The sequence below is a fragment of the Hemitrygon akajei genome, chromosome 3 (assembly GCF_048418815.1).
Source record: "Hemitrygon akajei chromosome 3, sHemAka1.3, whole genome shotgun sequence".
In the NCBI taxonomy this organism is placed as follows: domain Eukaryota; kingdom Metazoa; phylum Chordata; class Chondrichthyes; order Myliobatiformes; family Dasyatidae; genus Hemitrygon; species Hemitrygon akajei.
This window is the reverse complement of record NC_133126.1, coordinates 144946075-144958806: the sequence shown is the minus strand read 5'-3', so window position 1 is coordinate 144958806 and position 12732 is coordinate 144946075. Positions and strand designations below refer to the sequence as shown.

The following is a 12732-nucleotide window of genomic DNA, read 5'->3' as shown; positions in this document are numbered from 1 at the left end:
GTTGTATCACTCCAGGGAGTGTTGAAATATATATTGATTCCTATCAAGATATTGCAACTATATTGAATTTGACAACAAACTAGTAATTAGTATTGATATGTTAAATTGTATCCACTTAGAAATTGCCACATATCATAGATGGCTTTTCATTATTACATGTCCTCCCTAGGTTACAGCAGGGTTCATTTTCTGTGAACTGTTCATAATCTGAACACTTTACAATTGGAAATCCAACTATGAACTGAGTTCCCATAAGGCAGGAGATGCCTGCAGTCCTGCAGCACCCCATCAGTCTCCCAAAAGCTCATTCATATGTATGGGCTGTTGAGTGTTGTAACCTGGGGAGGACTGGTAGTCATTTTAGGATGCGGGCATATCACATTTATTGTCTTAAGAAACTAGTATGGAGGGACTTTCTTGACTTGCATCAGTCTGCCTGGTGAAAGCAAATTGTTCATTCTTTAGGAAAGTAGAAATAAAGTGGTACGTAGTGAGTTGTTCTGCAGGCCTGCAAATCATACTTTTCTATGAGTTATTCACTGCTACGTATACTTTTTATATTAGGCTGCAAGTGATTCCAATAAATTTGAATTGAAAGGAAATAGTTATCTATCAAAGCAAGGATATAATGTTGAAACTTTATAAAGCACTGGTGAGGCCTCACTTGGAATATTGTAAGCAGGTTTGGGCCCTTTATCTTAGAAAGGATGTGCTGAAATTGGAGTGGGTTCAAAGGAGGTTCATGAAAATTATTCCAGGATTGAATGACTTGTCATATGAAGAGCGTCTGATGGCTCTGGGCCAAAATTCACTAGAATTCAGAAAAATGCGGGTGACCTCATTGAAACCTACTGAACGGTGAAAGGCCTTGATAGAGTAGATGAGAAGAGGATGCTTCCTATGGTGAGAGAATCTAAGACCAGAGGACGCAGCTTCAGAACAGAGGGGTGTATTTTTAGAATAGAGATGAGGAATTTCTTTAGCCAGAGCTTCCTTTTTCTCTTTCAAAGCAGGCATAGAAGGCATTGGGTTCATCTGGTAGTGAAACATCACTGCTATTCACACGATGGGGTTTCATTTTGTAGGAAGTAATGTCTTGCAAACCCTGCCTGAGTGCATCCGACGCCGCCTCCAACCTTGTTCAAAATTGTCTCTTCACCCTTGACATAGCCCTCTGCAAATCATAACTGGTTTTCTGGTACAGGCCTGGGTTGCCAGACTTGAATGCTACAGATCTAGCCTTCAGCAGACGATGTACCAGAGTGGCATCTTTTTAGAATGGAGGTGAGGATCTTTAGCCAAAGAGTGGTGAATCTGTAGAATTCTTTGCCACAGGCAGCTGTGGAGGCCAAGGATATTTAAGGCAGAGGTCGATAGATTCTTGATTGGTCAGGGTATGAAAGGGCACGGGGAGAAGGCAGGAAAGTGGGGTTGAGAAGAAGATGGATCAGGCATGATGAAATGGTGGAGCTGGCTCGATGGGCCAAATGGTCTAATTCTGCTCTTATGGTTTAATGGTTTGAATCTATAATGCTTCATTAGCAACAAAACAAAATAAAAGTAGTGTTTCTGTTTTGCAAAATACTAACCAGCTAATAGAATATTTTGAATTAATTGATTTTAAGGTAAATATACTATAGGTAACTGAAAAATTCAGCTTCTGAAATATTATATTGAATGTAATGTAACTAAATATAATTATGCTCAAATATAACAAATACTCTTAATTTCCAGATTGATAAGGTACAATATATCAACTTAATCAAGGATTTGCCCTCAAAGGAGTCGCGGATGGCGCACTTGCTTTTATTTACTGGGAACGCACAAGATGCAGAAGGAATTTTAATCCAGTCAGGCCTTGTTTATCAAGCAATCCAAATACACATTAACCTCTACAACTGGGATAGGTGAGGAAATTAAGCATATTAAGTATACATTAGCACATGCTTACTACAGAGTTACAATTGCATACTCAAAGTCAGTGTTATTAAAAAATAGTTTTGTTTTACTTATTGTCCATAACAGGTAGCACTAAAGACAGGAAAAAGTATATTGAAATCTTAGTTGTTCAATCTTAGTTTTATTTGTACGTTTTACTGTGTCAAAGAGGCTGCACTGATGACTCTTCTCAGATAGTGCATCATATCAATCTGATGACCCACAATCAACAAGCCACAGAATTTTTGCCAATATCTGCACTGCCTTAAGTACACTATATTTAGCATCCATACTACCATAGACTACTAATAATGGTTTAATGAGAATGATCAGCAGTCAGGAGCTAATTAACCATAAATGCAAAGTGTTATGTATTAGAAGCTCCACCTTAAGGCAAAAGAGGTATCTGTACAGGCACTGACAGAAAACATGGGAGGTGCAACAACGTACTGACAACCATGACTATCAGGTTCTGAAGAATGCATATGTGTCCTCATTGGTCAGGGTATTGGGTGTAAAACCTGGAAACTAGTGTTGCATTGCTTCCATGAGACCACATTTAGAGTATGGCGTGTAGTTCTGCTAATTAAATAAATAACTAGTAGGATGCGGAGACTTTGGATAGGATAAAGAAGAGGTTTACCAGAATGTGGCCTGGAGCTAAGGGGAGAGACTGGACAGAAATGGATTATTCTCTGAAGCATCAAAGGTTGAGGGGTGATCTAATAGAAGAAAATATAATTATGAGACTCATAGGGTAGATAGAATCTTTTTCCTGGAGTGAAAATGTCAAATACTAGAAGACATACTGTAGGTTTAAGATGACAGGGGATAAAGTTTAAAAGAGACACTGATATGTGATCCCCCGAATACAATATAGCTGTCAGAATTATTAACTTGAATAGTTGTGTATGTCTCTAATATTCAAAGATCACAAAAATGTTTTTATTAATGTGAACAAATATTAATGCAAAATACTAGAAAAAATGTAAACACTTAAATGCATTTAAATTATCTCTTTTTACTGTTAATTACCTTAATATAGACCATAAGACATTGGAGCAGAATAAAGCCATCTGACCCATCGAGTCTGCTCCGCCTTTCAATCATGGTTGATACTTTTTTTCTCTCCTCCTCAACCCCAGTTCCTGGTCTTCTCCCCGTAACCTTTGATGCCCTGTCCAATCAAGAACCTAACAAGCTCTGCCTTAAATACACTTAACAACCTGGCCTCCACAGCTGCATGTGGCAACAAATTCCACAAATTCACCACCCTTTGGCTAAAGAAATTTCATCATATCTCTCTTTTGAAAGGGCATCCCTCTATCCTGAGACGGTCCCTCTTGTCCTAGACTCTCCCACCATGGGAAACATCCTTTCCACATCTACTCTGTCTAGGCCTTTCAACATTCGAAAGGTTTCAATGAGATCCCCCCTCAACTTTCTGAATTCCAACGAGTACAGACCCAGAGCCATCAAATGTTCCTCGAATGATAACCCTTTCATTCCTGGAATCATCCTTGTGAACCTCCTCTGTACCCTCCCCAATGCCAGCACATCTTTTCTAAGATGAAGGGCCCAAAACTGTTCATAATACTCAAGGTGAGGCCTCACCAGTGCCTTATAAAGCCTCAGCATCACATCCTTGCTCTTGTATTCTAGACCTCTTGAAATGAATGCTATTTGCCTTCCTCACCACTGACTCAACCTGCGAGTTAACCTTCAGGGTGTTCTGCACAAGGACTTCCAAGTGCCTCTACATCTCAGATTCCTGGATTTTTTCCCCATTTAGAAAATAGTCCGCACATTTATTTCTACTACCAAAGTGCATGACCATGCATTTTCCAACACTGTATTTCATTTGCCACCGTCTTGCCCATTCTCCTAATCTGTCCAAGTCCTTCTGCATCCTATCTGTTTCCTCAACACTACCTGCCCCTCCACCAATCTTCGTATCATCTGCAGACTTGGCAACAAAGCTATCTATTCCATCATCTAAATCATTTATACACAGCATAAAAAGCAGTGGTCCCAACACCAAACCTTGCGGAACACCACTGGCAGCCAATCAGAAAATAATCATTTTATTCCCACTAGCTGCCTCCAAACAATCAGCCAATGCTCTAACCATTTTAGTAACTCTCCTGTAATAAATGGTAATACTTGGTAAGCAGCCTCATGCGTGGCACCTTGTCAAAGGCCTTCTGAAAGTCCAAAAATTACAACATCCACTGCATCCCCTTTATCTATCCTACTTGTAATCTCCTCAAAGAATTCCAACAGGTTTGTCAGGTAGGATTTTCCCTGAAGGAAACCATGCTGACTTTGTACTATCTGGTCCTGTGTCACCAAGTACTCCATCACCTCATCCTTAACAATTGACTCTAACATCTTCCCAACCACTGAGGTCAGGCTAACTGGTCTATTATTTCCTTTCTGTTGCCTTCTTCCTGTCTGAAAGACTGTAGTGACATTTGTAATTTTCCAGTCCTCTGGCACCATGCCAGAGTCCAATGATCTCTGAAAGATCATTTCTAATGCCACCACAATCTCTAACGCTACCTCTTTCAGAACCCTAGGATGCAGTTAATCTGGTCCGGGTGACTTGGGTACCTTTGGGTCTTCCAGCTTTTTCAGCACCTTCTCTCTTGTAACAGTAACTGCATCCACTTCTCTTCCTTCACACACTACCACATCGGGCATACTGCTAGTGTCCTCCACAGTGAAGACTGATGTAAAATACTCATTTAGTTCTTCTGCCATCTCCTTGTCCCCGTTATTATTTCTCCTACCTCTTTTTCTAGCAGTCCTATATCCACTTTCATTTCTCTTTTATTTTTTACATACTTGAAAAAAGCTTTTACTATCCACTTTAATATTATTTGCTAGCTTGCTTTCATATTATATCTTTTCCCTTCTAATGATTTTTAGTTGCTTTCTGTAGGTTTTTAAAAACTTCCCAATCCTCTATCTTCCCACTAATTTTTGCTTTGTTGTATGCCCTTTCTTTTGCTTTTACAATAGCTTTGATTTCCCTTGTCAGCCATGGTTGTACTATTTTACCATTTGAGTATTTCTTCATTTTTGGAATATCTGTGTCCTGCACCTTCCTCATTTTTCCCAGAAACACACGCCATTGCTGCTCTGCTGACATCCCTGCCAGCAGCTCCTTCCAATTTACTTTGGCCAACTCCTCTCTCATACCACTGTAATTTCCCTTACTCCACTGAAATACTGCTACATCAGACTATGCTTTCTCCCTATCAAATTTCAAGTTGAACTCAATCATATTGCGATCACTGATTCCTAAGGATTCTTTTACCTTAAGCTCCCTAATCGACTCCAGTTCATTACATAACATCAAATCCAATATAGCTGATCCCCTAATAGGCTCAATGACAAACTGCTCTAAAAAGGTATCTCTTAGGCATTCAACAAACTCTCGAGATCCATTACCAACCTGATTTTCCCAATCGACCTGCATGCTAAAATCTCCCATGACTCCCCTTTTCTATTTCCTGTTGTAATCTGTGGTCCACCTCCCAGCCACAGTTGGGAGGCCTGTGTATAATTGCTATCGATGTCCTTTTACCCTTGCAGTTTCTTAATTCGACTCACAAGGATTCAACATCTTCCAATCCTATGTCACATCTTCTTACTGATTTGATGCCATTCTTTACCAGTAGAGCTACACCACCTCCTCTGCCTACCTTCCTATCCCTCCGATATACCGTGTAACCTTGGACATTAAGTTCCCAACTACAACCGTCCTTCGGCCATGATTCAGTGATGGCCACAACATCATACACTATATATTTTTCTCAGCCATTCCTTTTCTTTGAAATAAATAGAGCCACTAAACCAAAAGCCAGACCTAACCTCAGGAAAAAGCAAGGGAATGGAACTTACTGAATTGATCTGGTATGAGCTGGATGTTTTAATGGGCTCAGTAGTCTTCTATTGTGTAAAATGCAATGATTCTGTAATTTGTTGTTGTAAAGAAATTTATTCCATTGTATTCAGAAAATATTTTTCTGATTAATCAGGTCTCCATGATTTATAAGGATTCCTGAAAGCAAACATTTTCCTCACACATTTCCCTCCACCATTGGTAGCAATGCACACAGGTATTTGGGCTTTTAACACCAAATTCCTAGCGTAATTATTTTTTTTCCATACAGATCTTTTTCTTTAAAGCCTTCATTAATATATAACTATTTCACCCAAGCATTTAGTTACAAGTGCTAAAATCTCATTCTTTAACTTGGTAATATTGTATTGTTTGATTTGACTCCAATGAAGCATTTTGAAAAATATCCTATGCTGAATAGCCTGTCTATATGCAGGTTGTTATGTTTCACCTATTTTGGTTCTTCAACCTTGAAATTTGTGTAATACTGTAGATATGAAAAAGATAATGCTGTAAATATTCAGTAAATCAGACAACATGTTTTCAAAGTTATAGCAAGTTATTTTCTTCGTTATCAGGTCAGAACTAGGAAGATTTAGGGATCTAACAAACATTTGAAGAGAAGTAGGGGGCAGGGGAAAACAAAAGGAATGTCTAATTGAGTAAGATTCATGGGAGACTGACTCAAAATTTGGTGATAGCACTGGCTGAAAGAGAGTTGAACATTTATTAATTACAGTTAATCTGCTTGGAAGTGAACAGAAGACAGAGGAAATGCTGGAGTTATGAAATACAATATTGTGGTTGCTGGAAATATGAAATAAAAATGAAAGAATTATGAAAGAAAGAAACATAAATCTAAAAGAATTATGGAAATACCGAGGCCAGGCAGCATCAGTGGAAAAAAGGAAAACAGAGTTAAGATTATGGCTTCCCATTTTGAAAAGTCTGGTTATCGGAAATTGAATTCATTTTTGAGTCCCGAGGGCTGTAACACGGCTAGGTGAAGATGAGTCTCTGTTCTTCAAGCTTACATTTAGCTTCATTGGAACAATTTAAGAATACAGAGAGATTCAAGTGAGGATGTGATGGTGAATATTTGTGACAGTCAACTTGAACTTCAGCGCCATCATAGTTTACTGATCAAAGCTTTTGCAATTTTCACAAATACTGCCTGACTTCCTAGGTATTTCTAGCATTCCCAACAACTGCAGTGTTTTATATCCCACAAGTCCACCACAGCTATTTCCTCTCTCTTGTCTTCTACTTTGTCTCCTTCTATTTACTCTTCATTCTCAGATCAGTTGTGATTAATCAGCATTTGAAGTTATGTATCATGATTTGAATTAAAGAACATATTTATTTATTTCTTATTTATAATTAAATAAAAATAATTATTTTTTATATTATTAATATATTTAGAAAATATTCTGTTTTGCCAGGAGAGTAAATAAAGGCGATTTGGTTAACCTTGTTTCCAAATTTAATGGTAAATCAAATTGGAAGGAGCAATTATAGAAATTTCTTGAAGATTGCCCGTCATTCTTGGTTTTATTAGTTTAAATGACATATTGTTTAAGTCAGATGAATTTAATATTTTTTGTATTTCTTCATACAGAGCTCTGGAGCTGGCTGTGAAATACAAGACACATGTAGATACAGTGCTAGCTTACAGGAAGAAGTATTTGGAAGATTTTCAGAAAGAAGAATCCAACAAGAGATTTCTTCAGTATGCAGAAGGAGTATGTAAATAGGAAATCAAATGTGCAGTCTGTTTATCCAAAATTGGAGCTAATACATTCGAACTGAAGCATGCTGGTTGCAAAGCTGTCTTAAGCTGCTGTCAGAGAATTTTATAGAACAATTTAATATGCCCATTTTATTTGCAGTCTAGTAAACCATTAGCTTGTATGAGAGAACTTCTAATTCATTATTTTTAATCAGGGTCGCACAAACATTATTCACATTAAATCAAGATGGTGGTACAGGGGTGAGGAAGATTTAATTTGCATTATTGCAGCGGGGTAAACATAGAAGAAATTCTACTGTTTAGCAGTTCTATAATTAGTAGTGTGAATTCAGTATTACTGACTGATCAGACTTTTGAGCAATGTTCCCTCTAATTTTTAGTAGTCAGTGTGCGCAAAAATCTTATGTTGTGCAAATTTTTTTCCCATGACAAAAGTATGTGGGCACAGAATGCAGTTCTTTTGTGCTTCACGCCTTTCGCTTCTTTTGAATTCGACATAAAGAATCAATATTTTTTCCAATAAAAACTTAGTGAGCAATCTACAAGATTTGAAACAGATTGTTGTAAACTTTACAATATGAACACTGTCCGCCAAAGATGGCTGCCACCGTGATGCAGTTGTACAAACCGGAACAGGAAAGATGAGGTGACGTAATTTAGTGATGTGCATTGTGGTATTTGAAAAACCAACTAACCAGGTAACAGAAACATTTAGCTAAAAGATTACTTTCAATAAGTATAATTATTAATTACTACATTATTTTAGGTAACTAACCTTTTGTGCACACATTAATTTCCTTTGTGCGCTGGCTGAAAAACGTGTGTGCGCGCACACAGCTTAGAGGGAACATCGCTTTTGAGTACAACCATTTGTGGCTTCCTGGAGGAACCACGGGGCATATTTTAAATCTTCCCAATCTTAATTTAAACATTTAGAGGTGTGCTAAATTCTCTCCTAATGTTTTCAGTAAATTTAAATTATATGTAGTAACTACTTATATAATTCTGTATATTTAAATATTCTTTTGATTTAACAATTATGCATTCTGCTAAGTAAGAATGAGGGAATGTAAACCAGTGAGTTGCATTGAAAGTGAATTTGAGACTAACTGCTCTCATCTTTGCTCTGGAGAAAATCAGGCAGCAGTTACTAGATTTTGCACATGTATAAATAAACCCAGAAATCCAAAATAAGGTTATTCACTGTACCTACCACAGACAGCAGAAAATGTTAGACTGATTCATTGGGTATATGGTTTGTTATCAGCATAGTTCAAAGTAAATTTATGATTGAAGTACATATATGTTGCCATACACAACCCTGAGGTTCATTTTGTAGCAGGCATACTGAATAAGTCCAATGACCATAATAGAATCAATGACAAACTGCATCAACAAGGCAGACAGCCAGTGTGTAAAAGACAACAAACTGCAAATGCAAATAGGAAGAAACAAAGAATAAAATAAATTAGCAATAAATATTGAGCATGAGATTAGTCTTTGAAAGTGCGTCCAAAGGTTGTGGGAACAGTTCAGTGATGGCGCAGGTGAAGTTCAGTGAAGATATCATAATTAGTGATGAATATTCATGCTGGAAGTCCAAGTTTAATTTTATAAATAAATAGTATCCTTCTATCAGAATGTAATTGATATCAGTTTTTAAAATGTAAAAAAAGCTGTACTTTTTATCTCTTTTGCATTTCTCTTCATTTCATCATTCTTGCCCTCTGTTTATGTTTCTTTCTGATCATACAATCACACTTCCTGATTTTTATGTACCATATCTCAGCTTGATTAGTTAAAGAATACTGCCACAGACTCTCTGTTGTATGTACTGCAATGGAAGTCATCAGGCATTCTTTCAGAAGCCAACAAAAACTCACTAACAGCCATCAGCATAATTACTGCCAGTTAGAGTTCCTTGCTGCTGTCCCCAAAATCTAGGCCAATAATTGCTGGCTTGAATGATTACCTTAAGAAATCCTCTCTAACCTTCAAATAAATATATTTGATTGATTAAAACTACATAATATTTTGTTGCTGTTAATATGGAGGTTGGGTGCAGAGAGAATATTTTTACTATGCAACTGTTTATAGTGTTGGCAAGGATGAGCAATAGGATATGAATTACCTGAATTCCACAAGTGGTCTGAAGACCTGCCTGTTTCAGTAAGGATACTGTGTAAACTTGGGTCCTATTATGTCCATTGGTCCTAGATTGCAATTTTGAGCTACAAAAGGATGTAGTTTGCATCAATCATTATTAAGTGGTCTAACTAGAGACTGATGAAGGCCACAAAGAAATTACTGTGGATGGATGTGGAAAAGCTCATTGAAAATGCGTGTGTTTACTCTTTTGCATTTGCTTCAAGGGTTCAATATCTGTTTGTAATTGATATGAAATGCATGAGTGCAACTGTTAAATATTCATATAAAGCATCAAGACGCCCAGGGGATTAAAGGCAGACATACACAAAAATGGTTCCATAGATTTTGTCTGGTTTGCCTGGTTTGGCTTTCCAGGGCATCCAACTGCCAGTGTTATGTAGAGCTAACTTTACCATTATTGTATCCTTAAACTTCATCAACGTGGGCTTCAACAACATAGGACGGGTGCTCGTCTGTGTTTGGAGGGGATTGATTGTTATTCCTTATTGTATTCAACAGCATTACTTTTGACGTATGTTCCACTTTCAATGTTCTGGGAGTTCCCATTGACCAGAAATTTCACATTTGCAGTAATGTGAAACATGTTTTGCTTATTGCCAGAATTGTCAAAAGTCTTGATGTACTGGAATCTGAGATGATGCAGCCAGTGTCTAACTTCCTTGCTGTTTGAAAATATCTATGAGTATCTTGCACCTCGTCCACAGTTCAAATTTTTAAGGATCACATCTCTCTCAAAACCTTAATTAGCAAATTGTCTTCGCTAAAACTGTGGAGAGATCTTATGCAATCTTATAGGCCAAATTAACTGACTTTTGATCAGTCTTGCTTAATTTCATTGTAAGATATCTGTCACAGCATAAAAAGAAATTAATTGGTACCAGAGGAACCACAGAAGGGATAGGTTGTGGAATGGAATTATGGTCTACTGGTTCACAATGCAAACCAGGTCAAGCTTCCCATTTATACTAAAACTATTTTATTTATGACTAGGGAGGCCAATACAAAGTGATAAGACATTCTATTCTTACTGAAGTAGTCGACTAGGATAAGCAAAGAATTCAGTTAAAAAAAAAACATTTCAACTTGAGTTTCGCTATAGTTGTTTCCCTACTGATGAGTTGTATCTTTATTCTGTACAATGAAAGAAAATCAACAAACAATAATTAACTGCTTGCATTATATTATTAACCAGAATTTGAATTTGATTTTATTCTTTGATTAATGCTTATGTCATGCCCTATGCAGGTTGAGGTCAACTGGGAAAAAATCCAAGTCAAAATCGAAATGGAGATTGCAAAAGAACGGGAGCGTGCAGCTATGGGCACAACGGGGTCTAAGAGTGTATCCTTAAACCGCTGATGGATATGGATCAGGACCATTAAATCTCCTCAAAATTCTTTCATCTCCTGTTTCCAATTAAAGGAGCTATTTGAAAGACCTTTAATATAAAAAAGTTTTTTTGTCACAATCAATAAACAAATACTTTTTGATTAAAATTGTTCATATTGTTATTCATTGAGAACGTATTCAGTGTACATTTCAGAAAATTGTGTGTTCCTTTCTCTGTTAAACTGAATGTAGAATTTATTTTCAAATGAACATGATCAACTTCTGATACATGTTGTAGTTCTGATATTAAACATAATATAACGTTCTCACACATATTGCTGGAAATAATTAAAATTATGTAATTATATTTGGAGATTTTATATTTAGTTTAATACTGTTTTCATGATTACTTTGGCATTCCTCGTTATTCAAAGTTGCTGTAACCAATAATTGTAAGAACATTTCTTAAAAATTAAAATTATATTATGTTGTTCAGTACATATTGAATATGTTTTGAAAGTATTACTAGTCTGGATTTTTCAATTATAATGACAAAAAAAGCTATGCAGTCATAACACCTTACAACTGACACAAATTCTTCATAATATTTTTGCCCATCACAGAACTTGCTTTTTGCAGCCTTCTCCAGCAGTGTTCTCAAATCAGAGATTTCTCAGTAACAAGGTGCTTATGAATGAATCTTATTATGAAGTATCCTACAAATTGCAAGGCTTATTTGTGCTTTTGATGTTAATGATTGTTTTATTATGTGATGGGCCACACAATTACTGTTTAGCAAACTCTATATCCCAGAAAGGTAAGTTTTTATATATATATATATATAGAGAGAGAGAGAGAGAGAGATTTCCTTTCTATAAATATTTCAGATTGAATGGAAACTCATTCATGTCCCCAGTGTGTTTGTGTGCTGTCAGAAGCAAATTTATCTAAAACTAAATTGATAAATTTGATTGTGTCCTTTGTGTACATGACATTATTCCCTAAAATCACTTAAGTTGTGTCCGATGCCATTTTCATAAACTTCTACATGTTCTTTAGACATAATCAGTTATGATGAGGGAGGTGAGTGGGTGGAATGTAATAAATCTGTAGAAGTTGTGGAATGTGGAGAAGGTCAGAATGAGAGGAATCTGAGTTCATTGTAATCTTCAATCCATTTGGCAGGGATTCCCTTATAGTCACTGGAACAAATGACAGGCTTCTGCACTGACAGTCTGCTTACACTGATGCCTTTACTTCTCATGCAAGAGAAGGAAGTTGGCGGCAAATGTCCTACATAGTGTCTAGGTGACATGCCTGCTCTACTTGAACTATAAAATGATGTGTGGCAGCTTTGAGCTGTGAGTAAAGCTTAAATTATATGAAGCTATGCTAAGTGTGTGAAACTTAGAAGTTATGGAAACTAAGTGCAAAATAGCATTTGTCTTAATAATAGTTAGCAATTGCTAAATGAGTGACAGATTGTATTTTGCATATGAGAAAGTGTGGTACAGAGATGGGATTTGATGAATGAATTACTGACCTTGACTGAGTGTGATGTCATCTAGCACCACAGCAATTTCCCTGCCACATCAGGCCTATTAATGACTTCAAGAATGAACTACTGTCACAGCTA

General features: G+C 36.7%; 1 protein-coding gene across 5 annotated transcripts in view; it reads left to right on the top strand.

Annotated features, from left to right (window-relative positions):
- The window catches only part of ift80 (intraflagellar transport 80 homolog (Chlamydomonas)), a 328780-nt gene extending 317186 nt beyond the window's left edge, over positions 1-11594 (top strand). For all 5 annotated transcript variants that reach the window (XM_073040988.1, XM_073040987.1, XM_073040985.1 and 2 more), the window contains 3 exons: positions 1735-1907; positions 7467-7590; positions 11013-11594. In XM_073040988.1, coding sequence (XP_072897089.1) covers positions 1735-1907; positions 7467-7590; positions 11013-11126 — 411 coding nt within the window. In that variant the 3' untranslated portion in view covers positions 11127-11594. The remainder of the gene's footprint in view (positions 1-1734; positions 1908-7466; positions 7591-11012) is intronic.
- Positions 11595-12732: the final 1138 nt, after the last annotated feature.